The 13,423-nt window shown below is 53.3% G+C and overlaps 1 protein-coding gene across 2 annotated transcripts in view; it reads right to left on the bottom strand.

Annotated features, from left to right (window-relative positions):
- The window catches only part of LOC147678785 (very-long-chain 3-oxoacyl-CoA reductase-like), a 73,751-nt gene that overhangs the window by 18,460 nt on the left and 41,868 nt on the right, over window positions 1-13,423 (bottom strand). For both annotated transcript variants that reach the window (XM_086946239.1, XM_086946240.1), the window contains 3 exons: window positions 13,102-13,183; window positions 9,760-9,825; window positions 3,906-4,055 (listed from right to left, as the gene is read on the bottom strand). In XM_086946239.1, the coding sequence (XP_086802365.1) occupies window positions 3,906-4,055; window positions 9,760-9,825; window positions 13,102-13,183 (298 nt within the window). The remainder of the gene's footprint in view (window positions 1-3,905; window positions 4,056-9,759; window positions 9,826-13,101; window positions 13,184-13,423) is intronic.

The following is a 13,423-nucleotide window of genomic DNA, read 5'->3' on the forward strand; positions in this document are numbered from 1 at the left end:
TTCTAAAACGAACTGCAGCTTGTGAGCCTAAGGCTCAACGATAATGGTTTTTCACAAAGATCCAGACACTCGTGCCCTACCACTGCTCAGATCCCTGTAGTCACTACTGTGTGACGCAGGCGTGGAAGTGTGCAGGATTGGAAGGGTACAATGTGCCCATACTTTTTTGATTTATGATAAAACGTTCCCCTTTTTTCTGTAAACCCGTCCAGGGATGGTGAATTCCAATGTTTAAAATGCTTCAGCTGAAGTGTTATTCAGGGAGCGTTCAGTGCTGCGATACCGAAGCCGGGCAGACAGCTAAACAAGCCTTCCTGCCAGGGGTGCCTGCTCGCAGCAGGCAGGGCGATGCTCCTCCGCCATTAATGAAGAGCCGCCCCTGTGATTCAAGTAGCCTCCGGTGCTGCGATACCGAAGCCGGGCAGACAGCTAAACAAGCCTTCCTGCCAGGGTGCCTGTTCGCAGCAGGCAGGGCGATGCTCCTCCGCCATTAATGAAGAGCCGCCCCTGTGATTCAAGTAGCCTCCGGTGCTGCGATACCGAAGCCGGGCAGACAGCTAAACAAGCCTTCCTGCCAGGGTGCCTGTTCGCAGCCGGCAGGGCGATGCTCCTCCGCCAATAATGAAGAGCCACCCCTGTGATTCAAATAGCCTCCGGTGCTGCGATACCGAAGCTGGGCAGACAGCTAAACAAGCCTTCCTGCCAGGGTGCCTGCTCGCAGCAGGCAGGGCAATGCTCCTCCGCCAATAATGAAGAGCCGCCCCTGTGATTCAAATAGCCTCCGGTGCTGCGATTCCGAAGCCGGGCAGACAGCTAAACAAGCCTTCCTTCCAGGGGTGCCTGCTCGCAGCAGGCAGGGCGATGCTCCTCCGCCATTAATGAAGAGCCGCCCCTGTGATTCAAATAGACTCCGGTGCTGCGATACCGAAGCCGGGCAGACAGCTAAACAAGCCTTCCTGCCAGGGTGCCTGTTCGCAGCAGGCAGGGCGATGCTCCTCCGCCATTAATGAAGAGCCGCCCCTGTGATTCAAATAGCCTCCGGTGCTGCGATACCGAAGCCGGGCAGACAGCTAAACAAGCCTTCCTGCCAGGGTGCCTGCTCGCAGCAGGCAGGGCGATGCTCCTCCGCCATTAATGAAGAGCTGCCCCTGTGATTCAAATAGCCTCCGGTGCTGCGATACCGAAGCCGGGCAGACAGCTAAACAAGCCTTCCTGCCAGGGTGCCTGCTCGTAGCAGGCAGGGCGATGCTCCTCCGCCATTAATGAAGAGCCGCCCCTGTGATTCAAATAGCCTCCGGTGCTGCGATACCGAAGCTGGGCAGACAGCTAAACAAGCCTTCCTGCCAGGGTGCCTGCTCGCAGCAGGCAGGGCAATGCTCCTCCGCCAATAATGAAGAGCCGCCCCTGTGATTCAAATAGCCTCCGGTGCTGCGATTCCGAAGCCGGGCAGACAGCTAAACAAGCCTTCCTTCCAGGGGTGCCTGCTCGCAGCAGGCAGGGCGATGCTCCTCCGCCATTAATGAAGAGCCGCCCCTGTGATTCAAATAGACTCCGGTGCTGCGATACCGAAGCCGGGCAGACAGCTAAACAAGCCTTCCTGCCAGGGTGCCTGTTCGCAGCAGGCAGGGCGATGCTCCTCCGCCATTAATGAAGAGCCGCCCCTGTGATTCAAATAGCCTCCGGTGCTGCGATACCGAAGCCGGGCAGACAGCTAAACAAGCCTTCCTGCCAGGGTGCCTGCTCGCAGCAGGCAGGGCGATGCTCCTCCGCCATTAATGAAGAGCTGCCCCTGTGATTCAAATAGCCTCCGGTGCTGCGATACCGAAGCCGGGCAGACAGCTAAACAAGCCTTCCTGCCAGGGTGCCTGCTCGTAGCAGGCAGGGCGATGCTCCTCCGCCATTAATGAAGAGCCGCCCCTGTGATTCAAATAGCCTCCGGTGCTGCGATACCGAATCCGGGCAGACAGCTAAACAAGCCTTCCTGCCAGGGTGCCTGCTTGTCTGAAAGATTTGCAAATGTGTGCAACAAGTTAATTCTGCAGCTGTAAAGGATACTTGGGAGCCGGCGTTGACTTTAATTGATCGAATCACTCAAAGCTTTTCAATGACAGAGATGTATTATTTTGTTTTAATTGTAGTTATATCTAAATCGGGCCTCGACCCCTCACAAGGTGTAGAAGGGACAGTTAGGTAAAAAAAAAGAAATCCATCTCGTACAGTCTTGGTATTACTAAAATCTATATTTTGGGAGGACCATTTTATTTTAAACCTTTTTGTGCATTTGGTAGCAGTCTATTGTATACCGTATGTAATGCAAGTATAAAATAATGACTTAAAGATGCATAGTGCTTTCTGTCACAGGCTGTGACCTCGTAGCACAAAAATGCACAAGTCACTATTCTCTACTGCTTCAACCAAGATTTAATACTGTGGCTCTCTGGTTACACACAAACCTCTGCAGTGCATTAACTAATAGAGGTTTCATAATGTACTATTGTGCATTTCCCCCTGAGTAACATATTTTGTTTAAGCTGCGTGTTATTTGATATGTAGCCCCCTCACGGTAAAAGACCTAAGCACTCACAGAATATTTTTGACTTTTTGCCACACCTGTGACCCCGCCCCCATTGCATGCAGCATCACAGTTTCCATACTATTTTTAATGCACTTTGACCGCTGGTGTGAAGTGACGAGTTTGCGCCTTTTAAGTGTGTCTGGAAACAGAGGGGCATCTCGTTACCTCTACGATCATAAGAGCATCAGGCGCCGTATCATGGATAGGGTGCACTTTCCCTGTTAATGCCTCGGTGCGCTGGGGGTAAACAGAGAAAATGCGCCCTAATACAATGCATGCATTTCCGCAGGGCAACCGTGAACTGGTGCTGCCCTAGGGGCAGAACATTTAGGAGAAATACGGAGCCGCTGTGAAGCAGTTGCTTTGTGTTTCACTGTGGAGGGGGCCCTCCCGCTTGCACTTTCAAGAGGGGAGAGAGCCCCTTGCAGGCGGGTGCAGTGAGTGACTGCACCCGCGTCCATGGGGGACTTCTGCGGGGTCCATAGGACCCCCTTTTCTCCCTCCAGAGGGCTACCATCGGGGGTGCTGCCGTTAGGTGGCGCACTGTTAGTGCTCCTGACAGCTTCTTTGCCTCGGCCCCTGCATCTATAATAGAATGCAAAACAACAGTTGATGGCCAGAATGCAGAACAATGTCATACATTCACCCCAGTACAGAGATCTGGGCCTAAATCCATCGGTTTTTTGCACTCCACACCACCCCAGTTCAGACATGGCCATATGCAAATCAGTCTTAACCCTGTGCCTCATGGGAACAGTCTAGTCCAAACTGCCAAGCCATGTCTTCCCTGGACCGGAAACAAGCATCCTAGGACCGGTTTCTGGCTATCAGCCGTCATCAGCCAGGATAGCTTGACTCCAGTGGTGTGGAGAGCATGAGACTCACGTCTGAGCATACCCATCCCACTCGGGGTGACAAATGCAAAACAACAGTTGATGAACTGGGGTGGTGTGGGGTGCAAAAAAAGGATGGATTTAGGCCTAGATCTCTGTACTGGGGTGAATGTATGACATTGTTCTGCATTCTGTCCATCAACTGTTGTTTTGCATCTATAATAGGGCGGGGCGCAGAGGACGAGGGATTCCATAATTTGCATGGGGCCACACCCCAGGCAAATGAGGGAACACACTCTGGTGATAGGGCTGGTGCTATATGTGTACAGAAGGGGGTGTACAAGTGTCTGCGGCCCGTTCTGTTAATACCAAAGTGCCCCAGGGGCGTGCAAAGCAGGCATAAGCAGCCGTTGTCCCCCGGAACACTTCTGTAATACGGCTGCAGGTGTTTGTAGCGCTTTGAAGCTACTAACGCTTCTTCCGGTGGAGGTACGCACCTGAATGCCGTGGACCAGGCAGCCGTTGGTGTAGGTGGCGAAGCCGATGGTGTTGACGGCCTCCCTGGCGAAGTCCTCGGCCGACTTCACTGTCAGGCTCTGCTTCTTGTCTGGCACCAACTTTGTGGCCACAAAGAGAGGGGCCACGCACTGGAGGGGCGGGGGAGGGATAGAAAGAATTAGAAAGGAAAGGACAAAACCTACCAGTTTGGCAAATGAAAAACAAACTTATTAAATCTAGGGTTCAGTTTGCGCACTGTAACACATATCAAGACCCTGATGGCCGTTTTTTAATCATCACTAGACTGCGGCTGGGACACAGGATCGCCCTGGTGGGAGTACACGACCCGAACACTGACTCCCCTTCCTTTTTTCACTCCTTATTGTCTTGCCTCCTCTCGATTGACACTGGGCTTCTGATCATGGGTGGAGACTTTAACCTCCTGATGGACCCCCCTAGGGACAGCACTGCTACCTCCCCCGACACCAAACCCCGCGCCCGATCTGCCCTTATGGAGATCTGTGCGCAGTACTCTTTAGTGGACGTGGAATCCCCTTTACACCGCAGCACCCTGCTTTCACTCACTATTATGGGTTCCACAATACCTGGACGAGGATTGACTATGGCTGGCTTCCCCCGGGTGGCGGGCTGGATTGGGACAGTCCTGACTCTTCCCCGCACCCTATCTGATCACTCCCCGGTGGTCCTGCAATTGCACATTCCCCGAGGTGGCGCTTTGAGAGGCAGTGGCGATTTCCTGGACGCGCCTTGATGGATCCCATTTTTAACGAAGAAGTTTTGATAGGCTATTGAAGACTATTTTGACTTGAACACCGGTTCTGTCGACACATGGGCGGTCTTATGGGAGGGCTTCAAAGCTTATATCCGAGGGGTCTGCATCTCAAAGCACGCTGGTGTCTTGCGCGATCTGCGCTCTACTTTGGCCCGTATTGAGAGGGATATCGCTGCTATAGACTGCGAGCTGCTTGCTGCTCCCACTGAATCCCTTAGAACACGTCGTCTGGAGCTGTGCGTGGAGTGCAGAGACGCCGCCGATAGGGAGTTGTCTTTCCTCAACAAACACAGCGTGGCGCGTCGGTATGGTGAGGGTGAGCGCCCGGGCAAGCTCCTGGCCAACACATTGCGCCCTCCCCGAGGCCCCACATATTTCGTTTCAATGGCTGGGCCCGATGGCTCTCCTTTGCACTCCACCCCAGATGTTTGCAAGTTATTTCTCTCCTATTATAAATCCCTTTACATCTCCCGCCTGTCCGGGGATCCTAGCAAACAAGAGTCTTATTTATCAGAGATGGCCTTGGTTTACCTGGAGCGTTATATGCAGGACTTTCTTCTGACTCCCATCACCCCCAATAGTATTGTTGAGGCTATTGACACCCTGCGTGCATCCTCGGCTCCTGTTCTCGACGGATTCTCCGCTGACTTTTATAAGGTTATAAGGACATACTGGTGCCTCGTTTAGTGAAGGTTTACGCCGAGGCTCTTGAAGCTGGTATCCTTCCCCCGACATTCCGAGAGGCGGTGATCATCCTATTGCCCAAACCCGGGAAGGACCCCATGCTCTGTGGCTCTTATAGACCGCTATCCCTGTTGAACTTGGATTATAAAATCCTAACCAAGGTTATAGCCATCAGATTATCATTATTGATGGAATTCATTATTTCCCCGGTACAGTCTGGCTTCGTCCCTCGTCGGTCCACCTCTCTCAATCTCCGGACGTTGTTTACGGTGCTGCACCGAATTGAGCCTTCTACCCCCGCTGCTGCTATTTTGCATGACGCTGAAAAAGCGTTCGACTCTCCCGAATGGCCCTTTTTCCTTTCAATCATGCGTCGTATGGGCATGCCGGAGTGTTTTGTTGCAATGGTGGCTCTATTATATACTAAACCCATGGCTCGGCTGCGCCTCAACGGCACTCTGTCTGAACCTTTCCCTTTGTCATGCGCCACAAGACAGGGCTGCCCTTTATCCCCTCTTCTTTTTATTTTGGATGGACCCTTTAGCTTGGCAATTCCAGGAAAAACACTTACAACGCGGGTTGCAATTCCGTACTGGTCCTCTGTTGTTATCAATGTATGCAGACGATACTGTTCTCTACGTTCGAATGCCCCAGGTCAATCTGATTCAGAAAAGGGGGTGGTGATGAACAGAGTGTCTGAATTAAGCAGACCACTCTTACCCAGTCCAAAGATCAGGGCTTGATCCATCACCGTTATTTATCTCACTGCACCATCCCAGCTCAGAACCTGGCTATATGCAAATCAGTCTGTCCCTGGCCCAGTGCATCATGGGAACAGGGCAGACGAAACTACCAAGCCAATTCTTCACCAGAAAGGAGACAAGCTACCGGGGACTGGTTTCTGGCATTTCAGCCGTCGTCAGCCCGGCTTGCGTGAATCCTGATGGTGCAGTGAGCAAGGGACTCATGTCTGAGTATACCCTGCCACACCTATAGTGGCCAAAAACGATTCAGAAAAGGGGGTGGTGATGAACAGAGTGTCTGAATTAAGCAGACCACTCTTACCCAGTCCAAAGATCAGGGCTTGATCCATCACCGTTATTTATCTCACTGCACCATCCCAGCTCAGAACCTGGCTATATGCAAATCAGTCTGTCCCTGGCCCAGTGCATCATGGGAACAGGGCAGACTAAACTACCAAGCCAATTCTTCACCAGAAAGGAGACAAGCTACCGGGGACTGGTTTCTGGCATTTCAGCCGTCGTCGGCCCGGCTTGCTTGAATCCTGATGGTGCAGTGAGCAAGGGACTCATGTCTGAGTATACCCTGCCACACCTATAGTGGCCAAAAACGTTTCAGAAAAGGGGGTGGTGATGAACAGAGTGTCTGAATTAAGCAGACCACTCTTACCCAGTCCAAAGATCAGGGCTTGATCCATCACCATTATTTATCTCACTGCACCATCCCAGCTCAGAACCTGGCTATATGCAAATCAGTCTGTCCTTGGCCCAGTGCATCATGGGAACAGGGCAGACTAAACTACCAAGCCAATTCTTCACCAGAAAGGAGACAAGCTACCGGGGACCGGGATCTGGCATTTCAGCCGTCGTCAGCCCGGCTTGCTTGAATCCTAATGCCAGAAACCGGTCCCCAAAAGCGTGTTTCCTTCCCAGTATATGAATTGGCTTGGTAGTTTGGTCTGCCGTGTTCCCATGATGCACTGGGCGAGGGACAGACTAACTTGCATGTAGCCAGGTTCTGAGCTGGGATGGTGCAGTGAGCTAAAAAACGGTGATGGATCAAGCCCTGATCTGTTGACTGGGTATGAGTGTTCTGTTTAATTCAGATATTCTGTCCATCACCACCCCCTTTTCTGAACCAGGTCAATCTGGCCCCCTTAATTCACGAAATCGTCCGGTTTCGTGAGTTCTATGGGCTCCACATTACCTGGCATAAATCAGTTATTTTTCTCCTTACGGCTGGCACCACGCCCTGGCAGTGCGAGTTCCCATTGGAATGGTGTGAGGATTCGGTAAAATACCTTAGGGTCCATATTCACCTTGATACCGCCTCGATGATCCGCCTTAATTATGGCAGAGCGATTAACTCGTTAGAATCACAGGTCAGGAAGTGACTTCGTCTGCCTCTGTCCTTGGCAGGTAGAGTTGCTATTATTAAAATGGTGGTTCTGCCCCGATTTTTGTACTATTTTAATAATATTCCCATTCCCCTCACCAAGGCCTTCTTTTCGCAGCTTCGCTCCATATTGTTACGCCTGGTTTGGGGAGTCAAGACGCCCCGGGTCAGTTGGAAGATTCTGACTTTGCCGCCGGACAGAGGCGGTCTTGGAGTCCCAGATTTTTATTTATATTATTTGGTGGCACAGTGTTGTTACGCGTACTCTTGGTTCCACCCGGATGCGCGCATCCCATATTTAAAGCCAGACGCAGATCTGGTACTCCAGCGACAGCTTCTTACACTCCTTCCCTCGGGCTTCCCTCGGGATCCCCGGTATGTTCATACAGTCTCCACCACGTGCTGGGCCTGGAGCAGACTACGCAGACTCCTGGGGCTGGACTTATTACATTCCCCTGCTTTGCCCTTACCTAATTCTTCCCTTCTTCCCATTACTGGGGAAACTTTGGTCAAGCGCACCCTGGAGAAATTTCATGTACACACACTCGGGGACTTGTTTCCTGACGGACATGCATTTTCAATGACAGAAGAGGCTCGCTTTAGTGAACGTTCATTTATGGACACACTTATCCTGACTCGGGTGTGCTCCGCTCTTAGGGCCAGGTTTCCAGTCTTTCCCACAGCCCCGGTTGAGGCTCCCCCCCTCACTCTGCTGATCCACAGCCCGGATGGGACACACCTGATTTCTAAACTTTATCTGCCGTGCGGAACTCTTAGACCCATGGATGACTCCAGGGTTCGGGCGGCTTGGGAGGCTGACTTGGGTGGACCGATCTCAGACGACCAGTGGGAGCATTGCTGCATTGTCTCTTTGAACAGTCAACACAAACTACTTCATTTCAAATTCCTTCGCCGGTTGTATTTCACTCCCGCCCATTCTCACAGAATGGACAAATCCAGACCACACCACTGTCAGAAATGTTCTGCACCCTTTGCTGATTTTGCACACCTCGCCTGGACCTGTCCTAAGATCCACCAGTACTGGTTGAGCGTACACTCCACAATGGGAGGCATATTATCCATGCAACTCCTGCCTACTCCTGAGATGGCACTTCTCGGCTATGTGGTTACCTTCCCTAGGAAGGTTCGTAGGCTGGCTGCGCTGGGCTTCCTCTTGGCCAAACGGGAGATTGCACTATTGTGGGGCAGGAGTAGGCGCGCCCCCACACTGCGCTCGTGGTTGAACAGCCTTGCGTTCTGTAATGTCAACTGTGAGGAATTCAGTACTCTCCTTCCCAGCTCATCCAGGCCAATGGATATATGGGGCCCATACAGGGACCGTATCTCCCGGTGCAAGGCGGCACCAGGCTCCCAGGCGCGGCCGGCATCACCCCTGAGGGTGTGGGTTCGATCTCTGCTGCCGCTGGAGTTGGGTTGTGGGTCTGCTGCTTGCCTGTTTTGTGTATTTCATTCTGTTTTTGTCCTTGGATGTGCTTAGTGCTTTTGTCCCCGACACATTATCATTCGTTGATATTTCATGTATTTTTTGTTTTATTAGATTTGTCCGCCGTTCTTTCGCAACTGCTGGTTCATCCAACTGCATTGTATCTTTAATGTCTTGTCTTTTTTGCAAAACTGGAAAATAAAGGATTAAAAAAAAAACGTAATAAATATAGGGGACTGGTCCGGGCAGCCCAAAAGGAGAGCTACATCTGACACCACCCCAGCCCCCCGAAATGCCTACGGGTCCCCCTAAAGTGTGACCAGCTCTGCCCAGCCCTGCTGGCCTTGCCTTCCCGTGTCCAGCCCACCCCTGTAGCCTGCACGGCTGTTTGTGTTTCTATGACCGTGCTGAGGCCTGTGGGGCTGGCGCCAGTGAAGGGGGCTGGTCTGTGCCATTTATGGACAGTGCCAGGGCCTTGAACCCTCGGCCGGCAGGGGGCAGCCCAGGCTCTTTCTCTTGGTTTGCTCTGTCTGTCCTTCTGCTGTCCCTTGTGACACAGGCCGGGAGTGCTGCGCCTAGCCGTGCCCCGGGGGCCTTCAGGGCGCTGACTGGTCTCACAGGGACAGGCTGCAGCTTACAAGCCCAGCATGTGGGCGCCTCTCCCTGCCCTGGCTCATCAGTGGGGTACGGGGCTTGGGGGGCAAGAGGGCAAGAGGGAGGCTGATGGAACTGAACCGTGTAACTGGGTCCTGCGCTGAGTGCACTGACCCCCCACCCCTCGCAGCGCTGCTCCTACCTGGACAGTGATCCCAAAGCTTCTGTACTCGACCTCCAGTGCCTTGGAGAAGAAGTTCATGCAGGCCTGGAACAGAAACAAGAGCCAGAGTCACGCAGGGTGCAGAGAGCGCTACGTCAGAGAAGAGAGGAGAGGTGCTGATTGCCTCGAGGCGCTGTACATCGGAGAAGAGAGGAGAGGTGGCCACCGCCTTGTTTGCTCTACATTAGAGAAGAGAGGAGAGATGGCATCGCCTCGAGGCGCTCTACATTAGAGAAGAGAGGAGAGGTGGCACCGCCTCGAAGAAGAGAGGAGAGGTGGCGACCACCTCGAGGCGCTGTACATCAGAGACGAGACGAGAGGAGAGGTGGCGACCACCTCGAGGCGCTCTACATTAGAGAAGAGAAGAGAGGTGGCGACCACCTCGAGGCGCTCTACATTAGAGAAGAGAGGAGAGGTGGCCACCGCCTCGAGGCGCTGTACATGTTATGTTATGTTACGTGCATTTGTACTGTGCACAGCTGCCCCAGCCAAGGGGCGTCCCAGCGCATGGCAAGGTAACACGCAACAGCCACAAGAAACACAACAGCTAAAGAGAAGAAACCAGGTTAAAATAAGAACGTTTTAATGGCTTTACGAAAGGAGAAAAGATCCTCCAGCAGCCGAATCTCCACCGGGAGGGAGTTCCACAGTTCGGCCGCTTTGACGCGGAAGGAACGACCACCAACACGGCACAGCTTATATCGAGGGGCGATAGTAAGAGCTTGGCATCAGAGAAGAGAAGAGGGCATCAGAGAAGAGAAGAGGCCATCGCCTCCAGGCGCTGTACATCAGAGAAGAGAGGAGAGGTGCCAACCGCCTCGAGGTGCTGTACATCAGGGAAGAGAGGAGAGGTGGCCACCACCTCAAGGCGCTGTACATCAGAGAAGAGAGGAGAGGTGCCAACCGCCTCAAGGTGCTGTACATCAGGGAAGAGAGGAGAGGTGGCCACCACCTCAAGGCGCTGTACATCAGAGAAGAGAGGAGAGGTGGCGACCGCCTCCAGGCGGTGCACATCAGAGAAGAGGGGAGAGGTGGCCACCGCCTCGAGGCAATCTACATTAGAGAAGAGAAGAGAGGTGGCGACCGCCTCGAGGCGCTGCACATCAGAGAAGAGAGGAGAGGTGGCGAACGCCTCGAGGCACTCTACATTAGAAAAGAGAAGAGAGGTGGCGACCGCCTCGAGGAGCTGCACATCAGAGAAGGGCGGAGAGGTGGCGACCGTCTTGAGGCACTCTACATTAGAGAAGAGAGGAGAGGTGGCGACCGCCTTGAGGCGCTGTACATCAGAGAAGAGAGGAGAGGTGGCACCGCCTCGAGGCGCTGCACATCAGAGAAGAGAGGAGAGGTGGCGACCGCCTCGAGGTGCTCTACATTAGAGAAGAGAAGAGAGGTGGTGACCGCCTCGAGGCACTGCACATCAGAGAAGAGAGGAGAGGTGGCAACCACCTTGAGGTGCTCTACATCAGAGAAGAGAAGAGAGGTGGCGACCTCCTCGAGGCGCTGCATATCAGAGAAGAGAGGAGAGGTGGCCACCACCTCGAGGACCTGCACATCAGAGAAGAGCGGAGAGGTGGCGACCACCTTGAGGCAACTTACATTAGAGAAGAGAAGAGAGGTGGGGACCTCCTTGAGGCGCTGTACATCAGAGAAGAGAGGAGAGGTGGCACCACCTCGAGGCGTTGCACATCAGAGAAGAGAGGAGAGGTGACGACCGCATCGAGGCGCTTTACATTAGAGAAGAGAGGAGAGGTGTCGACTGCCTTGCGGCGCTGCACATCAGAGAAGAGAGGAGAGGTGGCGACCGCCTCAAGGCGCTCTACATTAGAGAAGAGAGGTGGCGACCGCCTCATTTGCTCTACATTAGAGAAGAGAGGAGAGGTGGCACCGCCTCAAGGCGCTGCACATCAATGAAGAGAGGAGAGGTGGCCACCGCCTCGTTTGCTCTATCTTAGAGAAGAGAGGAGAGGTGGCGACTGCCTCGAGGCGCTGCACATCAGAGAAGAGAGGAGAGGTGGCGACCACCTCGAGGCGCTGCACATCAGAGAAGAGAGGAGAGGTCGCGACCGCCTCGAGGCGCTGCACATCAGAGAAGAGAGGAGAGGTGGTGACTGCCTCGAGGCGCTGCACATCAGAGAAGAGAGGAGAGGTGGTGACCTCCTCGAGGCGCTGTACATCAGAAAAGAGAGGAGAGGTAGTGACCGCCTCGAGGCGCTGTACATCAGAGAAGAGAAAGGTGGTAGCTGCCTTGAGGAGCTGTACATCAGAGAAGAGAGAGGTGGTAGCTGCCTCGAGGAGCTGTACATCAGAGAAGAGAAAGGTGGTAACTCTCTCTCGAGGCGCTGTACATCAGAGAAGGGAAAGGTGGTAGCTGCCTCGAGAAGCTGTACATCAGAGGAGAGGTGGCGACTGCCTCGAGGAAGGAATGCAGGTGGGAGCTGTCATGGGTCCGGGCACCACCCTACGTGTCCTAGAGGCGCCATCTTAAAGACACCGTTCATCATTTTGGTCCCCTGGAGAGAGAACGCGGGTGGCCATGTTGCTCCCTGTCACCCAGAGACGTGCACGTGGCCACATTTAGACACTGATGTGCAGAGGTGGTCACTTCATGTCCTGCAGCTCCGGTCCAAACGTGGCCATACACAAGTCGGTGCGTCTCCTTTATTCCTCTGCCTATGCACAGCAATTTAATGCCGTACAGCTTGGCCATCTGCCCCCCCACCTCACCCCAGCACCCCTGTGGATCACTGTGACGGCTTTATCTCCATTTATCTCAATTTCCAAACCAACAAATATATAAATATATAAATAAATAAATAAATAAATAAATAAATAAATAAGAGGGGAGATGAAAGGAGGCTCCGTACCAAGTGTTAAGCGGGGGCCACTTCACTCCAGGAGTCCTGGAGAGTCGAGGTCACTCGCACCCTGTTATTCCCCCCATCATTCACCACACCCTGTTTTTGCCCCATTTAACCACACTGTGCTATTGCCCCCACCATAAACCACACCTTGTTATTGCCCCCACCATTAACATCCACCCTCCAGTCAAACACAAAGGTCGCTGTGTGGGAGGCAAGGGACTTGTCCAGAAGCCTTGACCTGGTTGTCTGTCTGTCCGGATAAATATTGTTTCCGGCACTGCTGTGATACCCGGGTTTCATGTTCGCCCCTGTGTGTGGCGGAAGCGTGATTTGTGAGTTTCCACCACATAAATCTGATTTAAATGTGATTGTAACTGAGAGCCACCACCTCTGGTCTGCAGAAGGTGACAACGATAGGGCGCGAGAACCGGAGGGGACAGAGCCGGACTGCCCCCCTTACCTTGGTGGATGAGTACATGGCATGGAGCGGGTGTGGGTGGGCTCCGGCCTCCGAGGAGATGTTCACGATTGCCCCTCTTTTCCTGTGTGAGAAAGAGATAGAAAGAGGTGTCACCGCTGGAGCTGCTCTCATCACAGATATGCCAAGGTGCCCTGAGCTCCTGTCAGCAGCTTTCGACACAGTCTCCCACCACACACTCGCCACCAGACTACACGACGCCGGAATATAAGGAACCGCCCTCGACTGGATCTGTTCTTTCCTCACCGGCAGACACCTACAAATCAGACTGCCACCCTTCCTCTCCGAACCCACAGAAATCAAC

The sequence above is a fragment of the Lissotriton vulgaris genome, chromosome 12 (assembly GCF_964263255.1).
Source record: "Lissotriton vulgaris chromosome 12, aLisVul1.2, whole genome shotgun sequence".
Taxonomy (NCBI): Eukaryota; Metazoa; Chordata; class Amphibia; order Caudata; family Salamandridae; genus Lissotriton; species Lissotriton vulgaris.